At 35.6% G+C, this 18,646-nt stretch overlaps 1 protein-coding gene across 3 annotated transcripts in view; it reads right to left on the bottom strand.

Moving 5' to 3' along the window:
- Positions 1-18,646, bottom strand: part of pam (peptidylglycine alpha-amidating monooxygenase) — a 56,169-nt gene that overhangs the window by 21,103 nt on the left and 16,420 nt on the right. For all 3 annotated transcript variants that reach the window (XM_048171317.1, XM_048171310.1, XM_048171322.1), the window contains exons 5-14: positions 18,169-18,256; positions 12,233-12,324; positions 11,985-12,068; positions 11,587-11,635; positions 10,178-10,245; positions 9,913-9,993; positions 9,723-9,799; positions 4,804-4,907; positions 1,959-2,155; positions 1,708-1,767 (exon numbers count right to left, since the gene is read on the bottom strand). In XM_048171317.1, the coding sequence (XP_048027274.1) occupies positions 1,708-1,767; positions 1,959-2,155; positions 4,804-4,907; positions 9,723-9,799; positions 9,913-9,993; positions 10,178-10,245; positions 11,587-11,635; positions 11,985-12,068; positions 12,233-12,324; positions 18,169-18,256 (900 nt within the window). The remainder of the gene's footprint in view (positions 1-1,707; positions 1,768-1,958; positions 2,156-4,803; positions 4,908-9,722; positions 9,800-9,912; positions 9,994-10,177; positions 10,246-11,586; positions 11,636-11,984; positions 12,069-12,232; positions 12,325-18,168; positions 18,257-18,646) is intronic.

Here is an 18,646-nt window from a genome sequence, read left to right as displayed (position 1 = left end):
CCAAAAAGTTACTGACTATGTGAATGAAACATTTGGTTTGGGTGCTGACTTTAACACTAAAGCCCATAGCTGGCTTTACATCAATGCCTCCCACCACACGTTTTAAAGACTGTTGATAAATGGCAACCCTTCAAATACATGTCTTATGTTTGAATTGTGGTGGAATATTAGTTATTAGTGGTAACTGTTAAACCCCAGATGAAGAATATCTAGTGGCTCTGGTCAACTTTGAGAGCTTGGGAACAACAATGTGACATTGTATTGTGCTTATTCATTGAAAGCTCACAAGAGCGAAAATAATTCAGACTAACAGTCACCAACAGAATAAATAAGAATGAAACAGGTTAACCAACAGATTTGCAACCAGGTCCAATACAGTTTTTGACTGCTCCATATTTCCGTTAAGTTTTTCATAATTTTGCGACTAGTTCACAAGTTATCCATGATGAAATATGCAGAAACATACAATCCCATGCTAAAGTGATTAGGTACTTCAGATGTGGGTTTCCAAGTTAAGGAACAGCACAATTTTTGGGGAGAGATGCTTTTAAAGTTTGAACTCCTTATAACTTGACAAAGCATCTTAAAAATGTCAAAAACATTGCTGTGATGGCTGCTGTCGTGCACTGGTGCATTCATCATCATAAAGTTGAGGAATTAAGAAAATGAAAGAAAATTTGACTCGTCACGATGCCTTTAAATCTAATCTCTGATAAACCAGAAAATAAATGCAAAGCATATGTCAAAGCATACAACTTACAAATGCACAGCCTCGAGCCTATTTGCATCCACAGTAGATGGTCAAGAGGACTTATTCACGTCACCAATGAATCGAATAATGTGTAAAGTGTTAAACAGTTTCTCAAGACATATGGCACTTGAAACATGATTTTCTTTCTTTTACGGAAACGAAATGGAAGTTACTAAACTCCAAACAGGCCAAAAAAACTAAAGACTAAGTATAAGTAAGATTTGAGAATGAGCTTGAGACCTGTGTCAGAGGGGAAGGCTGCAGGGTTGCCAGGTTTGCGTAACAATACCAGTCCAATAGCTATTAAAAATTCGGCTAATAAAGGCCAAAACTATCCTTGTGATCTGTTCTCGCGTTCCGGTCAGGGAGTAGGGTCACTTCAAGCTGCGGACTAAAACAACAACTAGCGGAAACAGTAAAAAGGTAGCCCAATTCCACAGAAAAACCACAGACTTGGCAACACCGAAAGGCTGTCAAGCATTTTATTTTTTTATTGTATTATTATTTTTTATTTTTTTTATTATATTATTATGTTTATTATTATTTAGTATTACATTTTTATTACTACTCTGTTGTCATTTTTGTAAACTTCTTTGCAGACATGGTGAAACATTCATGGTGTGATGCATTCTCCACCATCTTTCACTGTATGGATAAGAACAACATAATTTTCAAAACACCATCTTTCATGTACCACTGAAGAAAGAAAGTCATGCAAGTTTGAAACAGTTTTTATTCAATTCCCTTGTTCTGTTTCGACTCCCCTATCTGACACACTCATTTTGAGTTTCTGAGCATCTATTTATGAGTTGTACTATAAATCCATTGTGCTTTTTCCATTCAGCCACTGTGTGTCAAATTCGATTTGCAATGCTATTCCAGCAATGACTGTTTCAGGACAGTTTCTTTCAGTCATGACTATGTCTGTAATTTGAAATTATTTTTAAACATCTTACCCTGATCCAGAACGTCCTCTTCTCTTTTGGGCTGCTGCAGCTCCAAAGTCTCCACAGCATCTGTGGAAATCAAAATAGAAATGAGAAAATATAGAAAAGTGATTTGCAAAATATTCTAGATATATATATATATATATATATATATATATATATATATATATATATATATATGTGACATAAGAGTTTAGCCATACTGCCTACCCACACTATTGTGTATGCAAAATCTTGAAATGTGTGTTTTTGGATGGTACCTTTCTGAGGAGCTGACTCATGCTTCATAGACATCATATGGTCTGGACTGACCGGGATGGGAGTATTGGCCTCAGAAGGGATGTTTTGGAACAGCTCACTACTGCCGTCATCTCTGCAGTTCATGTAAGGCACACTATGGATGTTGTCCATGTAGTACATGATGTAGAAATTACACATCTCATCATTGGAGGTGCCTCTGTGAGGAAGATAACAATAAGACATGAACAAACTACTAGCACAAAATGCAAATACAGCTCCAAAGCTTTGAGTATGAAAATATCCAACAGAACTACAGTAGCCTTTGCCTTAAATGACATACCCACAGTCCACCAACCTTATACATACAGCAAAAAGGCAAGATATTTCTCAAACATCACATCAGCTGCCCAACCTGCGGCAGCATCACATGAGAGAGACTCAAGAGCGATGTTTTGAAACTCAATGAGGTGTTTCGCAAATATTATTTCAAACAGTCACGCTAATAATTAGATGACTGGCTGTAATTTGCAAGCGAGTTTAGCCATCTTCAGTCTAGCTAACTAATAAACAATAATTACGTGTCATTATAAAAACATAATCACAATGCCTAGTAATCTGTCAAATTACAGACAGCAGTCAATAAAGCAAGAAAATAGAGGCAGAGGACAGTGTCTCTGTAGACCCAAACCACCACACATTTCCAGTGGATCACAAGTAATGACTGACAGGGATTATTTTTGTATGAGTGAGTGCTGACTTTATTTTTTGGGAAAATCCTGCATAGTTTAACGGGATATCACAGCTATGTATTTTTGCTTTGTTTTCAGATGCACTCCTAAATATTCCAAAAGAAAATAAACTGTTCCCAGTCATTTCACATGTCGATCAGATGGCACGTTGGTCTAAAACAACACAAACACTTGCACTGCTAGGTAAACTGTATTTTTGCATTGTTGCATTCCAAACTGTGTCAAGACGGCATGATTATTTACTGACATCAATGGTTTTTGATAGTTTATAGAATGATGAGATCTTTCATGTGCTAGGAATGTTGAATGTTCACCGGTTCCCGCCTCCTTCTTCCCGTACATAGAGTGTTACATCACAATACAAATATTAAAGCCACAAAAAATTAAAAGGCTTCCTTCCGCTGGAAAAAAATAATCCCTGGCCATGAACAGCAACAGAGGTTACATTTATTATGCCTTTCGATGGCAGCAAAGATTGTCTTTATGAGCGAGTCACTCAGTCGCAAAGACTTTTATATTGAAACTTGTTGTGAACACGCAAATGACAAATACTTTGACTAGCGCTGAGAGTGTCAGCAGGGCACAGGAAAACCCATTAATGTTAAAAGGACAAGATCGCAGCGGACATTCAAATGGATTTTTTATGAACGTCATACGTGTATTGTGCAGGTAATACACTCGGTCACTCGATGTCTCTCTCACAATACTCTTCTACATAATGCAGTAAGCTTCAATGAACAAAATCAATAGAGAACAAACATGTTTATGTTGCTAAGAATGGCTGCTAAAACAGAAGCACCAACATACACTTTGGCGCAGCAATACTTATGTAATGCGGCCAGCTGTATGTTTTCAGGAATTTTATGCCTTCGAATGCGGCTCAACCAATCAGAATCAAGGGCCGTAACTATCCGTTTTATAAATACATATTATATTTTTTTTCTTAATCTTCAGTCAAAACATCATAACTTGTCATAAAGTGTCACATTTTGCTTCCATTTCAGTGTGCAACTCTTACTTTTCACAATCCTATCAACAACCAATGGATAAAATTCCTGCCCTTTTTTTAGCCTGTTCGATAAGCCATTTTTTTTCTCAGAAATTCATTACAATACAGAAGCATCCATTTCATATTCCATTTCATGCCAACTTCAAGACAAAGATGTATCAGACAGACAATTGCATTTCTGATGTTTACCACAATTATAGCACCACCTGCTGCCAGATGTACACCAGATTTTACACTGCACCTTAGAATTACATCAGGTTTTGTAAAAATTTGATATTTTGTTGAATAATAAAATAATGGAATAAACAAGACCACATCCTAATTAGTACAAACATAACGAGGTTCCATAATTTAACAGGTACTATAAGATTTCTGGTGCTTGGACTCCTAATTACACTTCTCATGGGGTGAACTTTTTTTTTCTTTCACAATATTGTATGTATAATGGGGCCTGCAGTCTGTGTGCTCGTGTGCACGTTTCCGGCCTAAGTGCGCAGTTGACAAAGACCAGACTTTAAGTCAACAGTCATCTTATCTTGTGGCCTTGAGATGGGTGCGTAGGCGAGGGTGGTGGGCTTCCTGGGAGATGCGTCAATGCACTACTATGTGCTGTCACCATGGTAACAGGATTGGCAGGGCAGAGGCAAACGTACGTCCAAAGAGTCACGCTCATATGATGAAACATACACATCAACGAGCTGAACTATGCGGTGTGTTATCACACTTTAAACATCACTCACAGACAGAAACACACACACAGCCACCATCTGTCTTACCGTGTATCACTTCAACAGATAGATAAGTAGTAAGACAGGTGGTCACACATGAAAGGTTGACACAACAAAAGGAATCCAACACCGTGCAAACAGAATGGATGGAAGACGGTGGAAATGTCAACAGCATGCACACCACCATCACTCATCTAACACACTTACTGCCACAGTAACTCTACATAGGAATAAAAAATAAAAGGTAAAAATCTTTTACAGAAAATCTGACATCAATTATACATTTTAAACAATGTTATTAAGCTTTACAAAGCAGCGAGAGTCTAAATAAAACAAACAAATCATTTTCGGTCAATTTTCAACAAGAATATGAACTTACCCGATTTGGGTCTTAGTGGTTCTTCCTTCACCCGTGAACATACAACGGGCTGCTAGTATGTCTCCATTTTTCACATCAATGGTGTTGGTGGCTGGATAAAAAGCCTAAAACACAAGTGAAGTTTAAGTTCAGGGAAGAGAATAAAATGAAAGAGTAAGTTCACCCAAAAATAAAAATCCTGTCATCATTTATTCACCTTCAATTCATTCTAAAAACCCATAGGACTTGAAGATATTTTTTAATGAAACCTGAGAGATTTCTGTCCCTTCAAATGAAAGTCTATCACATCAAAAAAGCTTCAAAATGTTTTTTAAAATAAATTAATCCAAGTCTTCTTAAGAGACATGATCGCTTGACTAACAGATTTAATTTAGATTTAATTTAGATTTTAATTGCTTGTTATTTATGATGTTATTTTACTGACAAATGTTGAGAGCACATTATTGTGACGCAAGAGCACATCAATGCAATCTCACCGCTCGCACACGGATTTCCTTTGCTCTCGCACAAAACTGGATGTGCGCTCTCAAATATACAGTGCTCTCTTATGAACTGCCTCTCCACCCACTCAGATATTGCATGTACACGCTTAAACTGTGTCCTGCGCTCAAACTGTCCTGTGCGCTCGCAAATCTCTCTATTCTCTTGCACAAAGTAATTTGCTTCTTGATTAAATGCTGTCAAAAGTTATCAACCAATCAGAAGAGACGACTGATCCATGAAAATGCTACGTGGAATCTTATTGGCTGAGAGTGAACTGCGCCTGGAATTCTTTCGACAAGAATATTTATTTTCTTTACAATTTAATAATATTAATCAAATGTAACCTAGTCTAACTGCATCACATTGCAGGTCAAACCCCAATTTATCTAAACAAACAAAAAATTTTTTTTTTAAAGTTATTGTGGTCGTACGTTTTGTGTACTTGTGTAAATTTATATAAAAAATAGGTAACATTTTAAAATAAGGTTTTTATTTGTTAACATTAGTTAATGTATTATCTAACATGAACTAACAATGTGCAATACATTACTGTAATTATTAATATTTATTTGTTAACGTTAGTTAAAATACAGCTGTTTGTTGGTTGTTTACTTCACAGTGCATTTACTAATGTTAACAAATACAACTTTTGATTTTAATAATGTATTAGTAAATGTTGAAATTAACATTAAAGATTAATAAATGCTGTAGAAGTGCAGTTCATTATTAGTTAATGTTAACTAATGCAGTTAAATATTGTTAATGAAACCTTATTATAAGACAGAGCAAGATCAGGGTCAGATCATCATTCCCTAAATACTGTGATGATCAAATATACCAGCTATAGTGAATTTCTTTTGAGGTCTGGTAAAACATAACATACAAAAATACTTTGGCTATAAGCTCTTATGTACAGTATGCACGATTAATCAAAAGAACGCAATCTTATTCCTAAATGACAACGATTCGGTTATGTCTATTTAACCTTTGAAATTACAATCATACCTGAATATTTAAACCTGCTTTTGCATTGCCGCTAAAAGCAATGGTCATGTAAGCTATATGTTTTAAACAGCTTCACAAAGTGTTTAACAACAACACACTATTGCTACTTCTGTGTTGCAAACATTAAATATTAACGCAAGTATTGCAATAACAATTTATAATCCGAATATACACAGATTTCAGCATTTACTCATAAAAATGAGTAAATGACCTTTGATACTAATGTTATTACACTGTTCTGCCAGTAGGCGGTGACCAGTGACTGTTAAAATGTATTTGATGTATCAGAATCATTAATTCAAGAGATTTGTTTAAAAACACTGTCTTCATTAATTTCAAATTATGTTATAAATTAGCCTATTATTTTTTAACAGGCTAATTTATAACATTTTACACATTTCTAAATAGACTGATTTATAACATTAAATTAGTTGTTTAATCATTTGTTTTAAATTAATGTTTAATTTAATGTTTTGGTCCATGATATTGGCTAATATGATGGTTTTGGATAAATCGTTCAGTGGGGTTTGACGTGTAATGGGATGCAGTTAGACAAACAAGCTTATTAATATAGAAACCATCCAAGATATGGCCTACATTTTGATTAATATTATTAAATATTATTACATTGTAAAATTGTATTGTATTATTAAATTTTAAAGAAATTAAATATCTATTTTTCTCAAAAGAATTCCATGTGCAGTTCACTCTCAGCAAATAAGATTCCACGTAGCATTTTCATGGATCAGTCGTCTCTTCTGATTGGTTGATAACTTTTCACAGCGTTTAATCCAGAAGCAAATTAATTTCTGCAAGAGCACGGAGAGATTCATGAGCGCACAGGTGCAGTTTGAGCGTGTACACGCAATATCTGAGCGAGAGGAGAGGCGGTTCATATGAAAGCACTGTATATTTGAGAGCGTGCGTCCAGTTTTATGCGAGAGCAAAGGAAATCCGTGTGCGAGCGGAGAGATTTGCGCTCGCGCATTATATTGATGTGCTCTCGCGTCACAATAATGTGCTCTCGACATTTGTCAGAAAAATAACTCCATAGTTATTCACAAGTAAACAGTGGTTAACATTACATGGTAAATGGAAAAACAAATGTGCTTGCTTGATGAGAAATAGCATAATTTGTGTTTCAAAAATAAATGAAAGTCATAATATACATTTTTGGGTGAACCTTTCCCTTTAACATTAACATATCTGCAGGCTCAAAAAAACATAATTTGCTACACAAGTCATTCGCAAATTTCAGAACATTCCTGCTTATTTGTTTATATATTAAATTTTTGGAGTACTTTTATTATGCTTTCAAACTGGCAAACGCCCTGCAGGATCCAAAGAGGCCATACTTAATTAAACATGATTAATGCAATTTAACACAATTACAAAATTCGCTAACAATACTGTTTCTGCTTTCTAAAGAATACTCAAAAATAAGTATTTGTTTATCTTTCTGCAGAGTTTCTCTTCACCACTGTTGCCTTTAGCTTTCTGTAGGAAACTTTTCTCTGTAAAACTGCCTTGGAATCAGATTTATTGAAAACAGCTTCACAAATGCACAAGAATTTAATTAAAAGCATTTATTTTTTAGGTTTTCCAAATAATATTTGATTAAACTTGCTGAAGTACAATTCCAGTACAAAACCCAATTCTGTTACTTAGGAAACATGTTCCCAAACAGCGTTCCCGTAGTCAAACAGTACAGCATGGCACTACTAAAGCCAAGGTCATGGGTCTGATTCCCAGGGAATGCATGGACGGCTAAAATGTATGAATTGAATGCAGTGTAAGTTGCTTTAGGTAAAAGCGTCTGTCAAATTTAAATGTGTAAAAGTAACACAATGTCTTCATAATGATACACTTAATTTTCTCACACAGTATACATGGGCCATTATACATGAAAATATGTAGCTGCTTTTATATTTTAAGAATGGAGTCCCTCGCAAAAGGTCCTTGGCATCAAAACGTTTGGAAAAACAAAGACCTACATTAAAAGGTACAGCTCACCCAAAAAATGAAAATTCTGTCATCATTTACTCATGTTGTTCCAAATCTCTATGAGTTTCTTTCTTCTGTTGAACTAAAAAGAAGATATTTTGAAGAATGTTGGTAACCAGACAGTTGATGGTAGCCACTGACTTCCTTAATAGGAAAAAAAAAGTACTATGGAAGTCAGTGGCTACCATCAACTGTCTGGTTACCAACATTCTTCAAAATATCTTCTTTTTAGTTCAAGAAGAAGAAAAAAAAAAAAGCAAACACATTTTTGCGCATGTGAAGGATGGTGTTTAACATGGATATTGGAACAGGAGTGAAGTACAAAGCCTTAACTGTTTACACAATGAATAATAATTTAGCAACCAAAATATTACTTGCAAATATAGAAACATATTTGGATTCTTGGCAAATAAGAGAGGCTCAAGCCCAACAGTTTCGCTTTAGCCTAAAAAAATTCATTTTGGCTTGAAAAAATTATTCAGACATTTGTGATATTTTTGATATATTTTTACTAGTGGGTGCAGGACACTATAGTTCATTTATGTAAGTGAGGATGGCAAATTAAAGTAAACTGTGACATTCTTCATACCGTGGACTACCAGTAAAATTGATAAAAATTTGGAACCAAAAATTATTCAGACACTTTGGCCTGACCATGTTTTGCTTAAGTGTTATCTGACATAATTAAGATTATTTTATTCTGACACAGTTTAACTCTGAGACCTTGTCATATTTTATTACCATTTTTTTAAACTATAGTAAATAAATTGTATTAATGAATGAAATGTTCAAGGTGTCTGAATAAATTTCGGTTTGTCTGTATGTTGTTTATAATGAATGCCACTATGACTATCTAATTTATGTTTTATATTATAGTTTAATATATGTAATTATAACTTCTTTTCATTCTTGTTCTGTTCTGAATACCATTAAACTTGAAGGTTTTGTTGTGGAGGGAATTACAATAGGCCTATGAATGTTTCATTTATTTACCAGTATATACATATATATTAATGTAATTGTTTGCTATTACAAGGTTAACAGGTGTTTTGGTGTAAAATGAATTTCGCTTACATGAGATTACTTCTTCTTCTTGGCCGGGTTACGTTTCAGTGTCGTAAACTCTAGGGGCGAGGCTTCTAAAATATTTAGGGACTGTTTTCAGCCGCCACATTTATCAACATGCAATCATTCGTACGATAGGATTGCCAGCATACGAATGTTTAATGAATCACAAGTGAACCCTGTCGTAAGATGATTTCTGTGCTCGGATTTGTGCTCGTTTCTATGTTAGATTGATAAATGAGGCCCAATGACATTGATGGGTCATTAACATGACTGACAACACTTATCAACAGTGAAACATAATGCATTAACTTCCCTTCCCATCATGCTTGACCAAGCAGAGAGGACTTGTTTAAACATACCTGTGGCAACAGCGGAGACTGGCGCCCAATCTGAGTCCACTGTCCATTTCGAACCCTGTACCCACTCACAACTTTACCTGAAGCACAAGACACGCAACACGAATGCCATTACCATAAAAAATAAAAGACAATTTGCAGAGAACTTACTAGATATAACAAATAAATATATTTTAAAAATGCAGTGTCTCACCAAGGCTGTGTGTGTGTGTCCTGAAGGCAAATGGATACATCGGGAAAGATTTGTAAGTGCAAGCAATGTCTGCATTGGTAACTGTGAACACCAAAATCATCAGACATCATAAATAACACAACATACATTTATAAGGTGACAAGAATTCATAAAATGATCACAACATTTGAGGTAGAGCTCAGAAGCCTTTCACAAACTTAAATGTCTGTAAGACTATTAGTGCCAAACTGGAAAATAGTTGAAAACTGTAACAAAGTTGGTATACCTTTCTTCCCGGGAGGAATGACAGTGTCCAAGGACATCATCAGATACATGCCAGCAATAAAGGGCTGTCTGCATAGAGAACACAACATCCATCACATTTAAAGGGATTTCAGTTAAAGGTGCTCTTAATAGTTATATGATTAAGTATGGATTAACGGATGACAGCACACTGAATTATTGAAAAATAATGCACACCTGAGGAGGTAATGTACCCACAATGCAAAGGAGGACATTGTTTTTCAGTAATTCTACAGTCCGGAGTCAATTTTATTCAACAATTACCACATCTCAAGAACTACTTTCTTAACATTTGAATTTTAAATATAGTGTCTACTCTTCACTGATGAACATCCATTCTTTTTTATACAATAGTCACTACATAAAACAAACTAATTCAGATGCAACCACAAATTATGTCCTAGTGGCTATTTACATATCTATTTTCACAAGTTTGTTGGATTCAGGTCGATTTACGCACCTGTTACAAACATAATAGACAGACATTATGCCGTTGACATGCCATTCACCCTGTTTTTTTATGGCTACTCCACTCACATTCAAAACATGCTCAAAGAGAACACAATGGGCCGGGTTCACGCTGTACGATTTACAATTGTCCTTTACGAATGTTGTCAGACTGTACGAACATGATCCCAACTTTAAGCCATGTCACACTGTAGGATCTCAGTTGACTTCGTTGTCAGACTGTACGGCAGTCAAGACACTTTAAAAACGGACACACGCAAGACTTGTCCGGAGTTTTACATTATCAATCCGTGACATGTTCGGTGAGCTGCATTTACATGCAGGAAATAAAGAGTTGTGCCCTTTAACATGAGTGACATAAATTAGGGCAGACGTGAGCTGAACTGGAGATGATTCATTTGCGTGTTTTGTTTTTATTCATGTTCAATCAATACTCCATTTCATTAACATTATACAAACTGCATTAAGAAACAACGTTTTACTATATTTTTGGATCTTTCTTCGTAAAATTGCTTGTCCAAACAGTTACAATTAACCCACAGACTCTCTGAAAGCTTAAATAGATGCTTTTTCTCAGTGTTACAAGGTTTCAATAGAGAATTTCAATCAAATATAAAACTATTTATTGGTACATTACAAGAATAAGAGACAAAAAAGTGGTCCAATCGACTTTTGCAATAATTACAAGTCTTCTGAAGCCATACGCTAACTTTGTGTGACGAACTGACCCAAATTTAAGTCCTAATTCACTGATAATCTTCCCCTCTGCTCCAGATCTCAAATCTCATTTTGCAGTGGTGTTCAATTAAAAAACAGTCAGTCGTGTCAGACTTGGCAACGTTGATTGAAGAAAGTCATACAGGTTTGGAACAACATGAAGGTGAGTAAACGATGACAAAATGTTCATGTTTGGCAATAACTTACGGTTTGGAAGTCATTCTTAAAGAGAGTCCTGAGCAGTCTCTATGATGATCTACAATCAAGACAAGATAAACACTTTAGTCACATCTCAAGGCACAGAAGTGCAGCTTCTTTTCATCGCTGTTACAGCCATAATACAACAGTTTTCAATGGGCAGGACTGCTTAAACCAGCAGTGATTGACAGGCATCTAGGTGCATACAGAAAATTGTCAAAATGAGAGGAGGGTGAGTAAATGAATTATAACAAAAAAATTATTTTGGGTGTGCTACTCCTTTAACTGATCATACATAGTAACTTTTCCTGAACAGAATGTCAAGTTTGGTTGATGGAGCTGTCATTAAAACATGCTGATCTCACAATACTCTGGCTTAACTGTGGATCTGCTGTATTCCTGTTTACCTCTGAAACTGTTGACATCACCATAGTGAATTTGCAGCACAAAGTAGTTAATTCTGGTGTCTCCTCCAACTTTAAAGCCAACATCTGAAAAAAAAAAAAAGAGTGCAAAATAAGATCAGAGCTGCTTTAATTGCTTTTCAGATAAGAGCCATTTACTCATGATCACTTGTATTTTATATGGGCTAAACTGATCCGGCTGCTTTGAGACAGAAGGAAGAGGGAGAAATGATGAGGAGAAAGGCGAGCACCTTTTGGTAGTTTGGTTGGAGGAGCATTCCTGGCCCATGCATACATGATCTTGGCCTGATCCCGACAGGTCCCCAGCTCTTTCCCACAATCCCTGAGCAAACCAACAACAACAACAATAAAGCATCATCATTACTCATTTAACACATCCATTCACAATGGTATAGTTATAATTTTCTTATATGAATACACAGTAACACATTTTAGTGAAAATTAAGTGAGAAAATGCAAGCAAATAGCCCCGCCTCAAACTCTAAAGCCATTGGTTGAGCCAATACGTCAGACAGGTTGAATTGCTTAAACAAAACTATAATCAAACATACAGAGGTATGTTTTCAGCCATAAGTGTTTACTGGCAAAGTCAACCGAGCAGCATAAATTATAGGAAATTATACCTTACTTATTATGGTTCGGTAGTTCTTGGCAGTTCTAATGGTTCAAACATTGTACCATGAAGGGGGTGCCGAGTATCAGCATGATAATGCATCAATACACACAGCAACACTTGTGACAGAATGGTTTGATGAACATGAAAGTGAAGTTTGAAATAAATCTCCCACGGCCTGCACAGAGACCAGATTTAAATATTTTTGAGCCACTTTGGGGTATTTATGAGGAGCAAGTCAGAAAATGTTTTCCTCCACCAGCATCACACAGTGACCTGGTCACTATTCTGGAAGAAGCTCAAAATCCCTCTGGTCACTGTGAAGGACTTGTATCTGTCATTCCCTAGACAAATTGATGATGTATTGGCTGCAAAAGAAGGCCCTACACCATACTAATAAATTAAGGGATAGTACACCCAAAAATGAAAATTATCCCATGATTTACTCACCCTCAAGACATTCTACACAATGACATGACGTACTACACGTTATAGCGTAAGACATAGCGTAGTACATCATGGCATTGTATACTACGTCGCAGAAGTTAAAGGTGCCATCGAACGTTTTTTTACAAGATGTAATATAAGTCTAAGGTGTCCCCTGAATGTATCTGTGAAGCTTCAGCTCAAAATACCCCATAGATTTTTTTTTATTAATTTTTTTAACTGCCTATTTTGGGGCATAATTAGAAATGCGCCGATTCAGGCTGCGGCCCCTTTAATTGCTCGCGCTCTCTGCCCCCTCCCTGAGCTCTCGACTCTATCATTGCATAAACAAAGTTCACACAGCTAATATAACCCTCAAAATGGATCTTTACAAAGTGTTCGTCATGCATGCTGCATGCATACATCAGATTATGTGAGTATTGTATTTATTTGGATGTTTACATTTGATTCTGAATGAGTTTGAGGCTAGTGCTCCGTGGCTAAAGCTAACATTACACACTGTTGGAGAGATTTATAAAGAATGAAGTTGTGTTTGTGCATTATACAGACTGCAAGTGTTTAAATAATGAAAATAATGATGGCTCTTGTCTCCGTGAATACAGTAAGAAACGATGGTAACTTTAACCACATTTAACAGTACATTATCAACATGCTAACGAAACATTTAGAAAGACAGTTTACAAATATCACTAAAAATATCATGTTATCATGGATCATGTCAGTTATTATTGCTCCAACTGCCATTTTTTGCAATTGTCCTTGCTTGCTTACCTAGTCTGATGATTCTGCTGTGCACAGATCCAGACATTAATACTGGCTGCCCTTGTGTAATGCCTTGAACATGAGCTGGCATATGCAAATATTGGGGGCGTACATATTAATGATCCCGACTGTTACGTAACAGTCAGTGTTATGTTGAGATTTGCCTGTTCTTCAGAGGTCTTTTAAACAAATGAGATTTATATAAGAAGGAGGAAACAATGGAGTTTGAGACTCAATGTATGTCTTTTCCATGTACTGAACTCTTGTTATTCAACTATGCCAAGGTAAATTCAATTTTTAATTCTAGGGCACCTTTAACGCTTTTTGGATGTACGTTGAATGCGTAGGGCTTTCATGCCGAAAGCTTGTTATTTTACTTTATAAAGTTTTAAATAAGGATATTTGTCTTGCACAAAGGCATCGATTTGCTTCAGAAGGCCTTTATTAACCCCCTGGAGTCATATGGATTAATTTTTTTATGGATGGATGCATTTTTTTTTTGGTCATCAAAATGTAGCCACCATACACAACCATTATAAACCTTGGAGGACTAAGGATATTTTTAAATATATCTCCGATTGTGTTCGTCTGACTCTGAAAGAAGATCGTCATATACACCTAGGATGGCTTGAGGGTGAGTAAATCATGGGATAATTTTCATTTTTTGGTGAACTATCCCTTTAATGTGGTCTAAAACCAGGTGTTTCAGTTTCATTGTCCAAGCCCTATATGTTGACACTCTAATCAGATTTGATGTGCCATACACTTTGTAAAAATTTCTATTGACTACTTTTGAAGATGATAGTGTATCCAAATATTTTTTCCCCACATAAAAGACCCAACATCTCACTGCACTGGGGCCGCACATGACTCATGCCCTCTTCAGATCTTGTATTTCCAAACATTTGCTGGTTTGGCATATTAAGTAGCCTATTGTCATGCTGAGCTCCAGAAGCCTCACATCTAACACTATGAAAGTGTGCAAGCCACGAGAAGCTCCCTGCAGTATCTGCATGATGAATGTTTTACAATACATGAATGACATTAAAGGGAGAAGCCACTGGAATATGGAAAACTACAGAGTGAAGACTGATGGCAGGGGAATGAAGCCATTGTGATTAAAATGAGGCAGATATGCGGTAAATTTAAAATATATTTTAGCTTTGTCAAAGCATGAGCATGAGCAAATGTATTTCACTGGCACCACATGTTATTATTTCTTTGTGCATCTAATCACGCAGCCAATGGAACCTGAAGAAAGGATGAGAACCACCTCCCTTTCCTTCAGGTCATCTCAGATGCTGTTGTCAAGGTGCACACGGTTGCCGTAGTAACAGGCAGTTCTATTACTTTTCTCTTTCTGAGGAAGCTGCTGTTGTAGCACATATTAGCCAAAGCATTCAGTTTAATTTTGGTAATAATGCAGCATTTTTACATTACAGGACAGAAGAAAGGCTCAGATGAGATGTTTTCAAAATCACATGGCTAGTACACTGAAAGCATTCTCTTCTTTCGATAGAAATGCAAGAATATGAATTGTTTCCCAAACACTCCTCCACCTCACACACATTTGTCACAAGACAAACAGGTACTGTAATCCCACCACAAACTCACTTTAGGTTGAATCAGAAGTCATCATGTCAAACACTCAAACAAAGAGATCAATGGGTCTCATTTACTAATAATTGTGTACACTATTCGTATTTATTCGCCCATTTGAACTTCTCATGAAAACTTCTTGCCTATTCACAACACGTGTGTATGCACATTAATTTCTTCTTAACCTCGTTTTAATGTTGATGACCCAAATCATGTCCATAAAAGGGCATTCCACATACCCTTTTCTTTCGTCACTCTCAGCAAACATGAAGCTCTCTAAAGACGTGTTCTCTCCTGACAGTATGCGCAGTAAGATCCGAGCAATGCCAAGAGTGTCATCCTCAAAACAAGTTCAAACGCAATAAACACAGACATTATACAGACATTACAGACATCTGATTAGCCAGCTGTACAATACACGTATCTGTGTCTTTATGCAGAGCTAACTCACAGTTTGAGTTACAACGCACCGTTTCTTACTCTTTTACTGACAGACGAGGCCTATATTGAAATATATTTAAGGTCTATATCTATGTTTAAAATTTCATCTTAACTTGTTTATAAGGCCACCAAGAGTGTGTGACTTTTGTGTACAAGTGGTTTCAGTTGTTCTTACATTTTTTCATAATTTAGAATAAATGAAAGCTACTGATGAATCCATGATTGGTTCCATGAAAACATTCGTATACAGATTTCACACACAAATTATTGCGTACGCATGCTTAGTGACTGAGATCCACTGTTTTGAAAGTGTCACAAGGCCACAAGTGTACTCTACAGGAAGTACACTTCTACAGGAATTCAACATTTATTGCTGACTATGTACATAAAACAAAGAGAGGAGTTTAGTGTTTTTAACACTAAACAGATGAAATCTAAAACTGTACTACTTACAGTTTCTGCAATTGCTGACATAATGACATTATTCTTCATTCACTCATTATTTAACAGAATTAAAATATGTATGAGTTCACCAAGATTTTAATGTTTTTGAAAGAAATCTCTTCTGCTCACCAAGGCTGCATTTAATTAACTAAACAGTACATAATAATAATAATAATAATAATGTAAAAATAATGTGAAAATATTATTTAAAATAGCTCTTTTCTATGTGAATAAATTGTAAAATGTAATTTATTCCTGTGATCAAAGCTGAATTTTCAGCATCAATACTCCAGTCTTTAGTGTCACATGATCCTTCAGAAATCATTCTAATATGCTGATTTGCTGCTCAAGAACAATGTATGATTATTATCAATGTTGAAAACAGTTGTGCTGCTTCATATTTTTGTGAAAACTGATAAATTTTTTCAGGATTCTTTGATGAATACAAAGTATAAAAGAACAGCATTAATTTGAAATATAATTTTGTTGCAAAGTAAAAGTCTTCACTGTCACTTTTGATCAATTTAATGTGTCCCTGCTGAATAAAGACATTAAAAAAAAAACACTTTATTACAAAGGTAGTAGGGGTGTAACGGTACACGTATTTGTACCGAACCGTTTCGGTACAGGGCTTTCGGTACGGTGCACGTGTGTACCGAAGCATTACATTGCAACCAATATTCACCACCAATAACCGCAATAAGCTCTGCGTTTTGTTACTTTCGATAAGAAACAAAGTGTCATCCTTCAAATTCTGTCCACGAAATCATTAAGTTTAAACAGAAAATGCCATTTTGACGTGCTTTGATGTGGGGTGACAGATCACTGTACAGGCGCCTCAGTTCAACCGGCAGCGCGAGCGCGGAGCGCAAGTGAATGTGTTCATCTCTTCCTCCTTAATACTAGTTACAGAATAAACATGAAAGAACATCTGAAGGTATGTTGCAAGATTCAGTACAACTTACTGAAACGGTCATATCTCATGTAATCGCTCATTCAGTGTTTCAACGGTGGAAAGACATCAATGAAAGCTTCCGTATTCAACAATATGTCATGATGCATTTACCTCAGAAAAGCCATTCAGTGTTCACAGCTTGTTAGTTCGCTAGAGAAATGAACTCTTTCGCTTAATATATGCACTGTATTAGCCAATATATTCATTATTTTACTTAACCTTTTAGTGATATCCTGATTAGGCTATTTAATGTATGTTTAAATAAATCTGATGTTAAAATAACAGCCACTGTGTAGAAATGATTATATTTCAACAACGAATTGGATTAAAAACATTTAGAAGTTAATGCAAAAACTGCCTTAGGTGCAGCTTACAGGTTTGCATACAATTTGTTATTTGAGTGTTGATTATTTTATCTAAAAATAAAAAGCAATTGAATTTAGGCTAATAGTTTGGGCTTCTTTCAAGTTAGGGCTCCCTACATAGTTTATAGCATTAGCAGAGATCATTTTTTTTATCCTTAAGAAACTTTTAGTTTTAATTTAATTTAATATATTTAAAGACAAAAACACAATTTGTTCAGTAAACCTCTGTTTAATAATAAAAAAAAGCAATTTTATGTTTAGTTTTCTCTCCACCTGCTGTACCAAAAACTGTACCGAACCGTGAGGTTTGTGTACCGTTACACCCCTAAAAGGTAGTGATACAGTATGTATGCACTTTTTGTTTGAGCATCCCAACCAGCCTGACAATGTTTTTATAGTTCCACTTACAGTTGTGTCTGCAAATTAAGCTGACAAAATATAGTATGGTAATAATATCAAAGAAGAAAAAAATAAAACCACACAAACACTTCAACATTAAATAGCAAAGACGCAATTCTCAAGATGTCAAATGTGACTCACCAATATCCTTGAGTGGCATAAGGGGTTTTGCAGCCATATAAAATCATGTGGTGGGCTGTGTCCATACTGGCATGAGGAATAAAGTCCACTGAGAACAGAAACATTTTTTTTAAGTTCAGCAATCTTAATGAGAAAATGGAGATGGTAAGGTGAGCATCTTAAAAGACAATCAAATGTATCTTAATAAATCAGTGTCATAGCATTTCTGCACAAAAACATATACTGGAAAGTCAGCACACTTTAAAAGAGATCTCACTTCGCAAAGCTGGCTCAAGCTATATAAGAGAACTGTACACTGAAAAAAATCTGGTGCCAGATTTACTTCGAAACAATTTTCACTCAGAAACTGCTAGTACATTTCACAAATAATTACAAAGAAATGGCAAGTAACACAATGAATTAAATGTAAAATGTTTAAGTAGAATGTACTCCAATAATCTTTTTTTATGCGGAAAAAAAAAATCTTTTTTTACAGTGT

The sequence above is a fragment of the Megalobrama amblycephala genome, linkage group LG2 (genome assembly GCF_018812025.1).
Source record: "Megalobrama amblycephala isolate DHTTF-2021 linkage group LG2, ASM1881202v1, whole genome shotgun sequence".
Lineage (NCBI taxonomy): Eukaryota > Metazoa > Chordata > Actinopteri > Cypriniformes > Xenocyprididae > Megalobrama > Megalobrama amblycephala.
Note: the sequence above shows the minus strand (reverse complement) of the source record. Positions and strands in the feature narration are given on the sequence as shown.